At 47.5% G+C, this 14102-nt stretch overlaps 1 protein-coding gene across 1 annotated transcript; it reads left to right on the top strand.

Annotated features, from left to right (window-relative positions):
• Positions 1–201: 201 nt before the first annotated feature.
• On the top strand, positions 202–4196 carry LOC140359555 (uncharacterized). The gene is made up of 6 exons (XM_072444534.1): positions 202–534; positions 674–747; positions 850–1078; positions 1305–3172; positions 3749–3961; positions 4055–4196. The coding sequence occupies exons 1-6, from the start codon at positions 222–224 to the stop codon at positions 4163–4165; spliced, it is 2808 nt and encodes a 935-aa protein (XP_072300635.1). The 5' UTR covers positions 202–221; the 3' UTR covers positions 4166–4196.
• Positions 4197–14102: the final 9906 nt, after the last annotated feature.

Genomic DNA, 14102 nt, shown 5'->3' with positions numbered 1-14102 from the left:
TGTAATGCAAATGACTGTTAGGTGTGTATTCTGTGGCGTCCTGTCAGCGCATACACGTCTACTTTGTCTCCGGACGGTGCTCAAAGTTGTGCCGGGGGGCTCCTGCAGCGAGACGTAAGGGTCCCACTGATCTGCAGACCTCATTCACAGCTCCTCTAGAGACCTCGCGTGTTAGAAAAGGTGAACAAACTTGTCTTTAAGTCTGAATCAGCCTCGTGCACATGGCTGGGGACTGCGCTCATAGCACGGCTCAGTACGCGCACACGGAGGCGTTCTGTCCGCCCGGCGGACCCTGGTCTGACCCGGACATGGAGTCAGGGGTGAACCCGGCGCGGAGCTCGCCAAACTTTGAGGTAATTGATGGACTGTTGTACCGCAAGAAACTCGAGAGAGGATTTATTAATTACCGGGAGGTTTTGGACGAAGACCGACGACAAGAGGCCATCGGTACGTTTCACCGGCGGCGTCCAGACCAGCGCCATCTCTCTTTAGAGGAGACCTACAAAAGTGTGGCTGATAACTACTGGTGGGACGGTAAGAGGCATCACTTTTCTTCAGCAGGCTCTCTAGGACACTGCATGTTCATATCACACAGAAATCAATCATCTAGTTTGTTACCAAATACCTGCGATCGTTTACAATGACTAATGGTAAGAGACTGTCACTTTCACAGGGATGTACTGGCATATCAAAGACTTTGTCCTGAACTGCCCACAATGCAAAAGCCAGCGCAGCAAGAAACTTATGGTGAGCACAGAAATGGTTTGACAAATGTATTAGATACTTTTTAATTGATGTTAGCTTCACTCGCATCATCTTGCTCTTTGTGTTTCTGCCATTGCCCATCAGGAACTGGGGAGCAGAGCATGTGTCACAAAGACCATGGCGTCATACAGCAGTGACTTGCTGACCAGGTTGAAGAGTCAGAGGGAAGCTGGCCTTTTCTGTGACATCACTCTGCGTACGAGTGGTCGCTCCTACTCTGCACACAAAGCAGTTCTAGCAGCGGTCAGTGACCACTTCCAGGAAATCTTCACCGAGATGGACGCCAGCAGCAAAACTGACATCGACTTGACCGGTAAAGCATCCGCACTCGCATACCTCACTTCATTTGCAATACAAAGAGTCTTATATCGGTTAGACCTCAGTTTAATTTCAGATAAAGATTAAATATCAGTGTTGTATCTTGACTTTTAGTGGAACATTTTTATTAAGTAATCATCCGACACAGTGGGGCCTGTAGGGAATGTTGTCCTCTTCTTTTGGACCCATGCATGTCTAATGATAGATTTCCCTTTGTTTAGGTTTCAGTGAGGACAGCCTTGTATCGCTGCTGGAGTTCTCCTACTCCTCCACTCTGTCGGTCCGACAGGGGGATCTCCCTGAAGTGGCCACGCTGGCTCGTCACTTGGGCATGTGGCCTGCAGTAGAGGCCTGCTGTGCTCTCATGAAGGAGAAAGAATGCCCACTTTTCATGCACCACACGCCCCTCCGTCCATGTAGAAACCTGACCTCCAGCTTTGGCAGTCCCTGTCGAGAGCAGGACTACTTGCTTCGCGAGGGTAGAAGAAAAAGAGGCTTTGGTTTCCCTGATAGTCTGAATGACAGCTTCTCTTTAACACTAGATTCATCAGATGAGTCTACAGAATTAATCAGTCCTAGGCGCATTTTACGTCAAACTCCAAAACGCCAAGGCTATAATGGCCTCCCTTTGAGTACATCTCCTAGAATGAAACTTATGGATTTTAAGTCCCCTTCATCAAAGAAACCAACTTATTCACCAGTATCCCCCGCACACACTCGTCTTCTCCGGTCCACTCCAGGGGCTGCAAAAGAGGTTCAGAGGTTGCTGCCACAGTCTGAAAGTTCTCCTCGATACAAGAAAACTCACTCAACCTCTCGGCTCTTGAGCTCCCCTAGAACTAAGCCCAGTTCTGTGTGCAGCCCAGTGAGAGTGAAGCAGGAGGCCCCTGACATGGGAGAAGATGAGGAGGATTATGAACGAACACAAGAGAAGTACCAGCTGATGCATGTTCTGGGGCTACAGAGGACTGCTCTCCTGCCCAGACCAGAAGATCTGGTTGGATGGAGACAAAAGAAAAGACTAAGAAAATTGAAAGCCAACAATTATTCTCTGACCAAAAGAAGGAAACCCCGTGTCTCAACACCAGTACTGCCATATAAGGGCGTGACACTGGCACTTCCTCTCTGTAACCCGGTTAACGTTCACCTCCTCAGTAAAACGGGGAAGTGCAGGTCTGCGAGTCAAATTACAGCACATGAAATTAATGTTAAGAAAAAAAAAGGTTCATCACGACATGTTCCTCCAACTGACCGGAGCATGAGGAGTAAAGGAGTAGTACCTGACGTGTTCCAGCTCCCTTCTCGGCTTTCTTGTGGAGTTCGGGAACTGAGAGAGCTGGTCCGGAAAGGCGAGGGCACACATCTTCGCTCACAGAGGCCCGTACGACATAACGCCCCCAAAATAACAGCCAGGCATTCAGTCAGGATTAAACCAGAACCTGCAGAATACTCCATCTCAGATGTGTCTTATGCTGCTCCACCTTTACAAAGGACTCAAGCCAAATGTAAGGGGACAGATGCTGTCAAAATACCTCGCTACAACAGCAGTCGACCCACACAGAAGTCAAAGCTTAGACAGGAGACTGCGAAAGGGCCAAAGAAGACAAATATAAAAGCTATAGATAAAGACAAAACTAATCAAACTGGTGGACAAATGCCTGATAATACACCCTCTTCTATCTACAGTCATGCGCTGTACAAAGTTATTAAGGAAGAGCCAGCAGAACCCATCCCAGTGGGCCAGTTCTGTGACTCTCCATCCCCAGACCTAGGCAAACGTCAAAGCAAGCCCCCCATCAAACTGCTAGACTCTGGCTTTCTGTTCAGCTTCTGCCGGTCTCCAGGAGGTCCCATAGGGCTGAAGAAGGAGGAGGAGAGTGTGGACATCTGCCTCACCCGCTCAGTGGCTCGGTTCAGAGGGGAGGAGTCCCACCACAGAGCACTGAGGGCCAGAGCCCCCCCACCTGTCTCTACAGTCAAGAGGGAGCGAGTGGAGAAGAAACTGACCAAGGTGGACCGGACTAATGCAAGAAAAGTGCACAAGCTGCCCAAATCTACTGCGCCAAAGGTCCCGCTCAACATGCCAAAGGTGGGTTTGGTTATGGAAACATAACAACATAGATTTTTGGTAAATCTGTTGCTTTTCATTTATAGTGCAAATTCATTCTCTGTAGACATTATGGAGAGACCAGGGAGTGGTTTTATTTTGTGTTTGCTGGATTGTGTGTTTTGGGTGGAAGGATGCGCAGCATTCCTGGGCAATTACGATAATCACAAGATTGAGATTCAGTCATGTCCAACCGTCAATGATATGATTGGGGTTTTTGAATCCCTCTGTCAGTAAAACATGTGGTTTGGAGCAGAGGTCAAGACTTTAGAAGAAGAAATGTTTTTTTTTTGTTTTTTTTGAAATTGTATTAAGTGGTCCAGATTAAAGTCTGTATTGTCTATGTTCATGAAATAATATCCAAAAGATCTTTTTTATTATATTTTGAAAAGGTTAATATCTAAATACATTTTTCAATATTTACCAGCTGTACTGGAAAATATAAGAAAGTAGAGTCAGACTAAGGGCAAAAGTGTAACAATCACTAGTCAAATCTACTTTTTAGTTTGCTTTTATTAAACGTCAAATAAATAATTCCCCTCTTTTTGTCCGTGACAGAAAGGCAAAGTGGCTTTGAGCAGTAGGAACTGTGTCATATTGGACTCGGTGCACAGAGCTAGGCTAAAGCAGCTTCGAGGGCCACGCAGCCAAGCCCCCAAAGCCCCAAAGTCCGCCCACGTCTGTCCGCAGTGCCCAGCCTCCTACAGGGACTGTGACGCGCTCATGACGCACCGGCTCAGGCACGTGGAAGGCAAGCATTGGCCATGTCCGGTAAGAACTGTTGCTGTGTTTTAGATGGCAATTCAGAATATTGGTACTTTTGAATCTAAAGTGAAGAAATCCTTCTTGCTGTGTGTTCTGCAGCTCTGCAGTAAGACGTTCTTTAGACTGAGGAATGTCCGCAACCACATCCGCACTCACGACCCCAAGTTGTACAAGTGTCGGAGCTGCATAGCCACTGGATCCTGTGGCTGATGAATAAACTCTGCTGACGGTAAATGAAGGCAGTTACATTCTTAAAATCTTGACTAACCTTTTTAATGTCTGTCATAGAGCTGAATAAAAGTAATAGTGCATCTGTATTTCAGGTTGAAGACTGTGGGTGACACTGGACTACAGTGTGGAGGGGAAGGCACTGGATGGACCTGCTGCATGTACATAGTGCATCTGTCACACAAGCACAATGGTCTGTGGAAAGACATAATCTATCGTGTATTCTAATCATTGCTGCTGTCAATGATCCCTAATATTATTTAAATAACCAAATAAGGGTTGTTGTAGATTGCGTTTCCGTAGCGTCAGAAGGCTAAACTTGAACATTACACTCAGGGGGTCGGGATGAGATGCCACGGTGATACAACCTCATGGTTGTGTATAGAATTAAATGTAAAGTGATTGTTATAACTATTACAGTTACATATTGTTATCATTATTTTTGTATGTTTAGATGAACTTTGAGTGCACTTATGTCATAGCTTATGTTGTAAACCTAAGAAGTGGTAATGAGCTGAAGGCTGCGTGTCAGGGTGTGTATACTTGAAGTGATGCAAAGATGGGTGGCTATACTTGAAATCGGAGGAGAATAGTTAGAATTGAGCCTGTCCTTGCCGTGTTTAGGTCGCTGTCCTTTTGGTGTGCTCCATTTAAATTATTCCAACCTTTTTCCTTCATCATTTTAAACTGCTAGAGCTAAAAGAGTTTAGGTGGATTTGTGGAGTGGAGCTGGTATTGGAACACTGCATGTGTAATTTGTAGACCATTTTAGTCATTGTCTTTTCAAAGACTGACAATTTTTAAAAGGGAAACGTGTCATTTTTTTAAAATGTGAATTTCTGAATGGATATGGCTTCAGTGTCCTTACAGATGACATAACGATCTCCTTTATCACTTTAATCAAAGTTGAGGCACTTCTGCCTCAGATTCCCCCTCAACTGAATAAATGCAATGTGTGCACATAAATAGATGTTTTTGACCAATGATTTTTGAAAATTATCTCACGCCCGCTATCTGTTAAAAATATAATAAAACTTTACCTTTTACAAGCCTCTTTTTAATTGTAATATGTATGCACTCGAACAAGTTCAAATACACATTTCACTAAAACCTAGTGATCACTTATATTTCACATTTTACTAAAGATTTGCCCTATTTGTCCCCAGTTTGACCATTTTGGAAAGTCTATGATTGTACTGTACTTCCTGGTTGGACATGGGCAGCAGATATGACAAATTTAACTCCACAACTGTTACATAGCAACCATACTGTAAACGTGTGCCAGAGTCCATATAAATTACAATGGTTATGATTTGACAAACGAGAATGCCATAAAACTGGAGAGGAGAATGCCACCGATGGTCGAAGTTCAGATTCAGGAGGAGCAAAGTTGTTCTCCTGCTCGTGGAACACTGGACCAGCTCTATACTCTCCAGGGCTCATGGGAGTTTGCCCAGCCAGTCCACATGTGCTTTGTGGATCTGGAGAAGGCTTTCGACTGTGTCCTTTGGGGGGTCCCTGTATGACCGGAGCAGGAGCTGTGTTCACATTGCCGGCAGTAAGTCAGACCTGTTCCCAGTGCATGTTGGACTCTGCCAGGGCTGCACTGTGTCACCGGTTCTGTTCATAATTTTTATGGACAGAATTTCTAGGCGCAGTCAGGGGTCGGAGGGGGTCCAGTTTGGGAACCACAGGATCTCATCCAGGTGGGTGGGCAGTCCTTGCCCCAAGTGGAGGAGTTCAAGTATCTTAGGGTCTTGTTCACGAGTGAGGGAAGGATGGAGTGTGTGATCGACAGGCGGATCGGTGCAGCGGCTGCAGTGGACTGTTGTGGTGAAGAAGGAGCTGAGTGGAAGCAAAGCTCTCGATTTACTGGTCAATCTACGTTCCTGCCCTCACCTATGGTCATGAGCTTTGGGTAATGACCCAAAGGACAAGATCGCGGATACAAGCGGTCGAGTTTCCTCCGCCGGGGGGCTGTGCGCTCCCTTAGAGATAGGGTGACAAGCTCAGTTACACGAGGAGCTCAGAGTAGAGCCGCTGCTCCTCTATGTCGAGAGGAGCCAGCTGAGGTGGCTCGGGCATCTATTCTGGATGCCTCCTGGGCGCCTCCCCGGGGAGGTGTTTCGGGCATGTCCCACCGGGAAAAGGACCCGTGGAAGACAGAGGCTCACAGAGGGAGGATCATATACATATCAATATTAAAAAATATTTTCAGAATTGTTAATAGATTAGATTCTTCCGTCAAAGCATTAGTAACCATCAAAGTAGGTAAATGTGTTCAAACGTATCTGATATAGATGAACATCTAACTCAGAATCCATGGCTGTCTTTCTAGGCTGGTTGTGTTCTAGAATGTGAAGATGTGCTGTCAGATCATATTTATTCTTGTGTACTATTGGGGGGGAAATGTGTGTTTAATGGAATAAACATAGTTTGGAATATTTTTGGATTAGGGCTGGGAACTTCAAATATCTTGATAAAATTGATCTAAAATCTGTAATTGGGCCACAGCAGAATAAAAACCTGGTGCTGGGCAGAAAATAAAAGGCAAGAATAAAGAAGATGCGACTGCGACACAATACAAACAATGTACTGTGCTTGGTTTATAATTTATTTTTTTCTTACACCTGACATATATCATTTAGTTTGTGGGACTTGGATGGAGGGAAAGCAAATCTCAGTAATCCACATTTTATGTGTCTATAGAGAGACGCTTGGGTCCTTTTTATTTGCTATTAAGTTGTAAAGTGAGAAACAGTGGTACAACTTGACCTCTGCCAGCCTAGTGTTTAAACACTGCTGCTGTCCCAACTTATATCATAGTATATTATGCATTATAGTTACTACGGGCAGGAGATGGCTGGACATTTAGCTATTGAATCTTTCTTATTTGACCAGATTCTTATTTACCATGTTGATGTCAATTGTATAACTAATTCATCATTATTGAGATAATTATTTTGAATGTTTTCATTCGTGCATTTTTTTCATGTGTTCATCTTGAATTATATTCATGCTTAGACAGATTCGATGGCAGATCAGACAGGAACTATAACTATGAGCCACTCACTGTCTTTGAAAGAATAACCAAAGTAGCTCTGCCTGCTCCATCTCCTCAGCTCTCAAAAGCTAAGGACATGGCCTGGTTAGTACTTGGATAGGAGACCGCTAAAACACCAGATGCCACAGGGGGGCGCAAGAGGGAATATTGTTGTACCCTTAGGCAAGACACTTCACCCACACTGTCCTTTAAAACTTCAGCGCTTTGAGTGCCTTGAAGACATGGATCTATTATATTGTCGCTTGAAGGTGGAAAAGTGGTACATAAATACCTTATTATTGTTTTTAGGGACTGGGTTCAGAAACTTGCTTCTATAAATGTATTAATTAATAAGTGCTTAATGACTGAATAATGTATCATTTTGAAGTTATTATAAAAATAACAATTTCACTTAAATCAATTTGAGTTGTCAGGAAAGTTGTTTGAAGTTTTTTTTGCAGTCTTTGTTCAATGTGAATTGGCTGAATGCAAATAAATCAGATAAAAACATCTGTCATCTGAAGTTACAAGGAACATTCCACCATGGAATCCTGACCTGACCCTCTGCCTCAGTTTAGACTATGTCCATGTCAGGAATGATGTCACACATACAACCTATTGTCATTTAAAAGAAGAGATAAGAGTTAAAAGTCAAGAGAAAAAGCTGTGCGTAAAACGGACACTAGAGGGCAGTCTTCACCGACGGATCGCCACAGCTCTTCTATAACAATGAATGCAAAATGGTTCCAGGCCTAGTCACATCCAGCCTCACCTATGAACCACTCCATACAAGTATCAAACATGCTGCGAGTATCTCTCAATAAAAATAGACTTCTTATTCTTATTCTCCTCAAAATTTTCCCTGAAAGCGTGCGTCACTGGCATGATTATGTTAAACTGGGTAAAGAGTAATTATTACAGCTGTAGAGATCACAAGGTCATCATTGGCTGACCCCGTGTGCGAGTTGAATAAACTACACCCAGTCTGTAATAAAACGGTGTGAGTAAGTCACAATTAGGCACAAAAGTACGCTCCGTGTCTGCGAGTGAGTTTGGGAGTAATTAGAAAGTATTGACGTTGCCCCACAATACCATTAGGCCCCCAGTATCTGTTGCAGCTTATTATAGAGCTCAACCCTCAGCGCTTTTCACTGCTGCAGTGTTCGGGGGCCTCGGGTATACTTTTCCAGACTCTCGTAACCAACAGGACTTACTTAGGTTACCCTTGTCCCACCAGCAACTGCATATGTGGGCTTATGTGTGTTTAGGGAGCCATGGAGAGTACGCCCAGGAACAGCTGACAATTTATGCTGAGGGGCCCCCACATTCTCAGAGGCAAAGGGGAGAGAGGAAAAGGGGGGGCGCAGGGGGCCGAGAAGGAGCGGGACTGCCCGGGGGGGGACACACGATGGAGAGCGCAGGGGGGCGAAGATGTGCGGCGAAGGAGCCCCGGCTGCGAGGACGAGACGGGACGAGAGGGAGAAAGGGGTGGCTGTCTTGTTTGTAGCTTGTCAGCAATTGCTCGAGACAAGCTTCCCCTCCATGTGTGAAAGCTACTTGGCAGGAATGCTTGGACCGTACCAAGTGTGCAGAGTTCAGAGGGGCGCGCGCAGCAGCCACCAGACGTGTGTGTGTGTGTGTGTGTGTGTGTGTGTGTGTAAGTGTGTGTGTGTGTGTGTGTGTAAGTGTGTGTGTGTGTGTGTGAGTGTGTGTGTGTGTGTGTAAGTGTGTGTGTGTGTGTGTGTGTGTGAGTGTGTGTGTGTGTGTGTGAGTGTGTGTGTGTGTGTGTAAGTGTGTGTGTGTGTGTGTGTCTCTGTGCATGTGTAAGTGTGTGTGTGTGTGTGTGTGTGTGTGTGTGTGTGTGTGTGTGTAAGTGTGTGTGTGTGTGTGTGTCTCTGTGCATGTGTAAGTGTGTGTGTGTGTGTGTGTGTGTGTCTCTGTGTGTGTGTGTGTGTGTGTGTATGTGCGTGTGTAAGTGTGTGAGTGTGTGTGTGTGTGTGTGTGTGTGTGTAAGTGTGTGTGTGTGTGTAAGTAAGTGTGTGTGTGTGTGTGTGTGTGTGTCTCTGTGCATGTGTAAGTGTGTGTGTGTGTGTGTGTCTCTGTGTGTGTGTGTGTGTGTGTGTCTCTGTGTGTGTGTGTGTGTGTGTGTGTGTGTGTGTGTGTGTAAGTGTGTGTGTGTGTGTGTGTGTAAGTGTGTGTGTGTGTGTCTGTGTGTGTGTGTAAGTGTGTGTGTGTAAGTGTGTGTGTCTGTGTCTGTGTGTGTGTGTGTAAGTGTGTGTGTGTAAGTGTGTGTGTCTGTGTGTGTGTAAGTGTGTGTCCCGGTGTGTGTGTAAGTGTGTGTGTCCCGGTGTGTGTGTAAGTGTGTGTGTGTCTGTGTGTGTGTAAGTGTGTGTCCCGGTGTGTGTGTAAGTGTGTGTGTGTAAGTGTGTGTCCCGGTGTGTGTGTGGTTCAAGTAATCCTTCTACGTCGCCGGTGCTTTGATGCTGTCTCTCTGTGGCTGTGGGTGTGAATGGGACCGGGACAGTCTGTGTGGATATGCGCTCACTCTCTCCAGCAGTGGCAACAAAAGAGAGGGAATAAGACACCCCTGCCTCCCTGCCTGGCTCACTCAAGAGAAAGAAAGCAACAAAAAAAAGAGAGGGAAAGATGATGAAACCTGAAGTGGTCATGCAGCGTGAACTGTGCGGATGTTCTTATCTCTACGGCGCGCGCGGCTGTCCTGCCCATGTGGCCTTTAGCAAGCGTCGTGTGCGCCCTAAGCGTCGCCCCATGTGCCATGTTGTGTGCGCTCCCCCCTGCAGGGGCTGGCATTGTCTTGAGTGTGTGCATGAGGTCAGTCTCAGGAGCCTGTTGCTCCACATCAGGAGGAATGCAGACTGAGATGCCTTCTTGTAGGATTCCTCTACTAATTTCATCATTTCCCTCTGCTGCTCCTGAACAAATGCACACGGATCCACTGATGTTTGTTATACGCCATCAGAGCAGACGTGTTAGCAAGTCAAATGAAGTCTTAAAAAAAGGAAACGACCAACTCACTAATGTTTCTCTACAGCGCAACTTTTCAAACAGCCCCCTACCCCTCAGCCCCTCCCACTGTCCCTCCCAGCTCTCAACTGCGCGTCTCAGATGCTCACACGCGTATTTCTGAATTATTCTGTATCCACTGATTTTATTGTTAAAGTATTCCAACTCCTATTCATTCTAATAAGTGTAATGCTCATATACTGTCATTTAAATGATGAGTTTTTATGTTATTTTGTCACAATGCGACTTATTGGCAAATCATTTACAACAATAACCAGGAAAAACAGAAAAAGGTGAATTGAAACCTGAAACTATTCTTAAATTCAATATTGCAACCATCTATATTACAAACTCTTATCTCAATATGACCTTAATCAACAAGTTTGAGCATCACTCCTCTCATAACACTTTGCATCTTGGACATGAACGTTTTTTCTTATTTTTTTGTATTTGTCATTTTATTTATTTCTTCTTATTCTTGGTCAGCTGTGACACCGTGTTTTATTGAGACCCCAAAGTGGCAGCTTTATTTTCCCAGAGCTCTTAATTTACTGTCTTTGGTCTAGAACATTTGCACGCAGCGCACTCCTGCTCAGCGTCTGCTTATGGCTTTGTGGTTAGACAAATTATACAAACAATAAAGCAGCCAAGAAATGCCATACAATTTTGAATGAATTAGGCCATGAATAATTTTCAGGATGTCAAACTGTATTGGGGGTGAGGGTGTTTCTGTAATTGGAGCAGCACTCGCACAGAGACGATAGTTCACTAATAGAACACAAACGCTTGGAGTGGGGGGCTTGGAAGTCACGTCTTTGCCAGTTGCCACACACCTACGCACCTCCTACCTGAGTGATGCACTTGATGTGTTCGTGACCTCATTTACATGTCCCCCTTTGAGGAGGGGTGCGAGCTGCAAGAACGAGGGGACGGAGCAAGACGACGAAGCCAGGTGATGCTGAAAACTAGATGAGGTAAAAAAAAAAAGTCGCAGGTAGAGGACGGCTAAAAGAAGTGGGCAGGAAAGAGAAGGCTAAATCAGGTGGTGCAGATGAAAGGAGACAAAAGTTGAAAGGTAAGAGGAGGGCGGAGGAGAGGATGGAGGGACACACAGAGGCAGCCTGGTGGAGGGAGAGAGGGAGGGAGAGGGGCGGGGGGGGGGGGGGGGGGGTCAGGCCTGATCTCTGGGGTTTGGAGCACATTAGTATTCATGGGGAAGAGGAGGCCACAGACAGCAGTGTGTGTAACCAGGCAGTCCCACAGCTCTCTGCACACATGCCCACACAAAAGTATATAGATACTGGTTATACATCTATTGTGTGTGTGAAGTTTTATAAACAAGGAGATTTAAAAACGTGCAGTAGATAACGCCAGAGTTACACGACAAGAAGCCGCGGAAATACTGCAGACCTTCATCTGAACGAATTGTCATGCCAACGTCACTGTCCAAAAGATGGTCCTGTGTAATAGTTTTAGACAGTTTAAAAAAGTGGTAAATTAAAATCTGAGAATTAGACAAAAAAGCAGCCCACAATAAGAATGTATTCATGATTTGTAGGTCTGTTTGTAGGAATTTTGAGGAGTTTTGCTCATCCTAAAGATATCCATCCATCCATCTTCTGCCGCTTTATCCGGGGCCGGGTCGCGGGGGCAGCAGTCTGAGCAGGGACTCCCAGACTTCCTCCTCCCCAGACACTTCCTCTAACTCCTCCGGGGGGATCCCGAGGCGTTCCCAGGCCAGCCGAGAGACATAGTCTCTCCAGCGTGTCCTGGGTCTTCCCCGGGGCCTCTTCCCGGTGGGACATGCCTGAAACACCTCCCGAGGGAGGCGCCCAGGAGGCATCCGAAACAGATGCCCGAGCCACCTCAGCTGGCTCCTCTCGACGTGGAGGAGCAGCGGCTCTACTCCGAGCTCCCCCCGTGTGGCCGAGCTCCTCACCTTATCTCTAAGGGAGCGCCCAGCCACACGGCGGAGGAAACTCATTTCGACCGCTTGTATCCGCGATCTTGTTCTTTCGGTCACTACCCAAAGCTCATGACCATAGGTGAGGTCAGAACGTAGACCGACCGGTAAATAGAGAGCTTTGCCTTTCGGCTCAGCTCCCTCTTTACCACAACGGTCCGATGCAGCGACTGCATCACTGCAGCCGCTGCACCGATCCGCCTGTCGATCTCACGCTCCATCCTTCCCTCACTCGTGAACAAGACCCCGAGATACTTGAACTCCTCCACTTGGGGCAAGGACACCCCACCCACCTGGAGAGGGCAAGCCACCTTTTTCCGGTCGAGAACCATGGCCTCGGATTTGGCGGTGCTGATTCTCATCCCAGCCGCTTCACACTCGGCTGCAAACCGTCCCAGTGCATGTTGCAGGTCCGGGTTTGATGGAGCCATCAGGACAACATCGTCTGCAAACAGCAGAGATGAGATCCTGTGGTCCCCAAACCGGACACCCTCCGACCCCTGACTGCGCCTAGAAATTCTGTCCATAAAAATTATGAACAGAACCGGTGACAAAGGGCAGCCCTGGCGGAGTCCAACATGCACTGGGAACAGGTCTGACTTACTTCCGGCAATGCGAACACAGCTCCTGCTCCGGTCATACAGGGACCGGACAGCCCTGAGCAAAGGGCCCCGGACCCCGTACTCCCGGAGCACCCCCCAAAGGACACCCCGAGGGACACGGTCGAAAGCCTTCTCCAGATCCACAAAGCACATGTGGACTGGTTGGGCAAACTCCCATGAGCCCTCGAGCACCCGATGGAGGGTATAGAGCTGGTCCAGTGTTCCACGACCGGGACGAAAACCACTCTGCTCCTCCTGAATCCGAGGTTCGACTATCGGTCGGATTCTCCTCTCCAGTACCTTGGAATAGACCTTACCCGGGAGGCTGAGGAGTGTGATCCCTCTGTAGTTGGAACACACCCTCCGGTCCCCCTTCTTGAACAGAGGGACCACCACCCCGGTCTGCCAGTCCAGAGGCACGGTCCCCGAACGCCACGCGATGTTGCAGAGACGTGTCAACCAAGACAGTCCTACAACATCCAGATACTTTAGGTACTCAGGGCGGATCTCATCCACCCCCGGAGCCCTGCCACCGAGGAGTTTGCGAACAACCTCAGTGACTTCAGCTTGGGTGATGGATGAGCCAGCCACCGAGTCCCCGGTCTCCACTTCCTCTTCAGAAGACGTGACTGAGGGATTAAGGAGATCCTCAAAGTATTCCTTCCACTGTCCGACGACATCCCCAGTTGAGGTCAGCAGGCCTCCACCCGCACCGTAAACGGTGTTGGTGAGACACTGCTTCCCCCTTCTGAGGCGCCGGACGGTTTGCCAGAATTTCTTTGGTGCCGACCGATAGTCCTCCTCCATGGCCTCCCCGAACTCCTCCCAGGCCCGGGTTTTTGCCTCTGCGACAGCACGAGCCGCGGCTCGCTTGGCCTGCCAATACCCGTCGATGACCTCCGGAGACCTACAAGCCAGAGTGGCCTGATAGGCCTCCTTCTTCAGTCTGACGGCATCCCTTACTTCCGGTGTCCACCACCGGGTTCGGGGGTTGCCGCCACGACAGGCACCGGAGACCTTGCGACCACAACTCCGAGCAGCCGCATCAACAATGGAGGCGGAGAACATGGTCCACTCGGACTCAATGTCCCCAACCTCCCCCGGGACATGGGAGAAGCTCTCCTGGAGGTGCGAGTTGAATACCCTACTGACAGAGGGCTCCACTAGACGTTCCCAACAGACCCTCACAATGCGCTTGGGTCTGCCAAGTCTGTCCGGCTTCCTCCTCCGCCAGCGGATCCAACTCACCACCAGGTGGTGATCGATTGACAACTCTGCCCTTCTCTT

This window comes from Eucyclogobius newberryi, unplaced genomic scaffold (genome assembly GCF_026437365.1).
Source record: "Eucyclogobius newberryi isolate DKJ021-1_F unplaced genomic scaffold, fEucNew1.0.hap1 SCAF_14, whole genome shotgun sequence".
Lineage (NCBI taxonomy): Eukaryota > Metazoa > Chordata > Actinopteri > Gobiiformes > Gobiidae > Eucyclogobius > Eucyclogobius newberryi.
This window is presented reverse-complemented; position numbering and strand designations above follow the sequence as displayed.

Coding starts and splice junctions, on each gene's coding strand:
- LOC140359555 (XM_072444534.1), top strand. CDS start 222: ATGGCTGGGGACTGCGCTCATAGCACGGCTCAGTACGCGCACACGGAG. Junction 748..849: donor AGCGCAGCAAGAAACTTATG/GTGAGCACAGAA, acceptor ATTGCCCATCAG/GAACTGGGGAGCAGAGCATG. Junction 1,079..1,304: donor AACTGACATCGACTTGACCG/GTAAAGCATCCG, acceptor CCCTTTGTTTAG/GTTTCAGTGAGGACAGCCTT.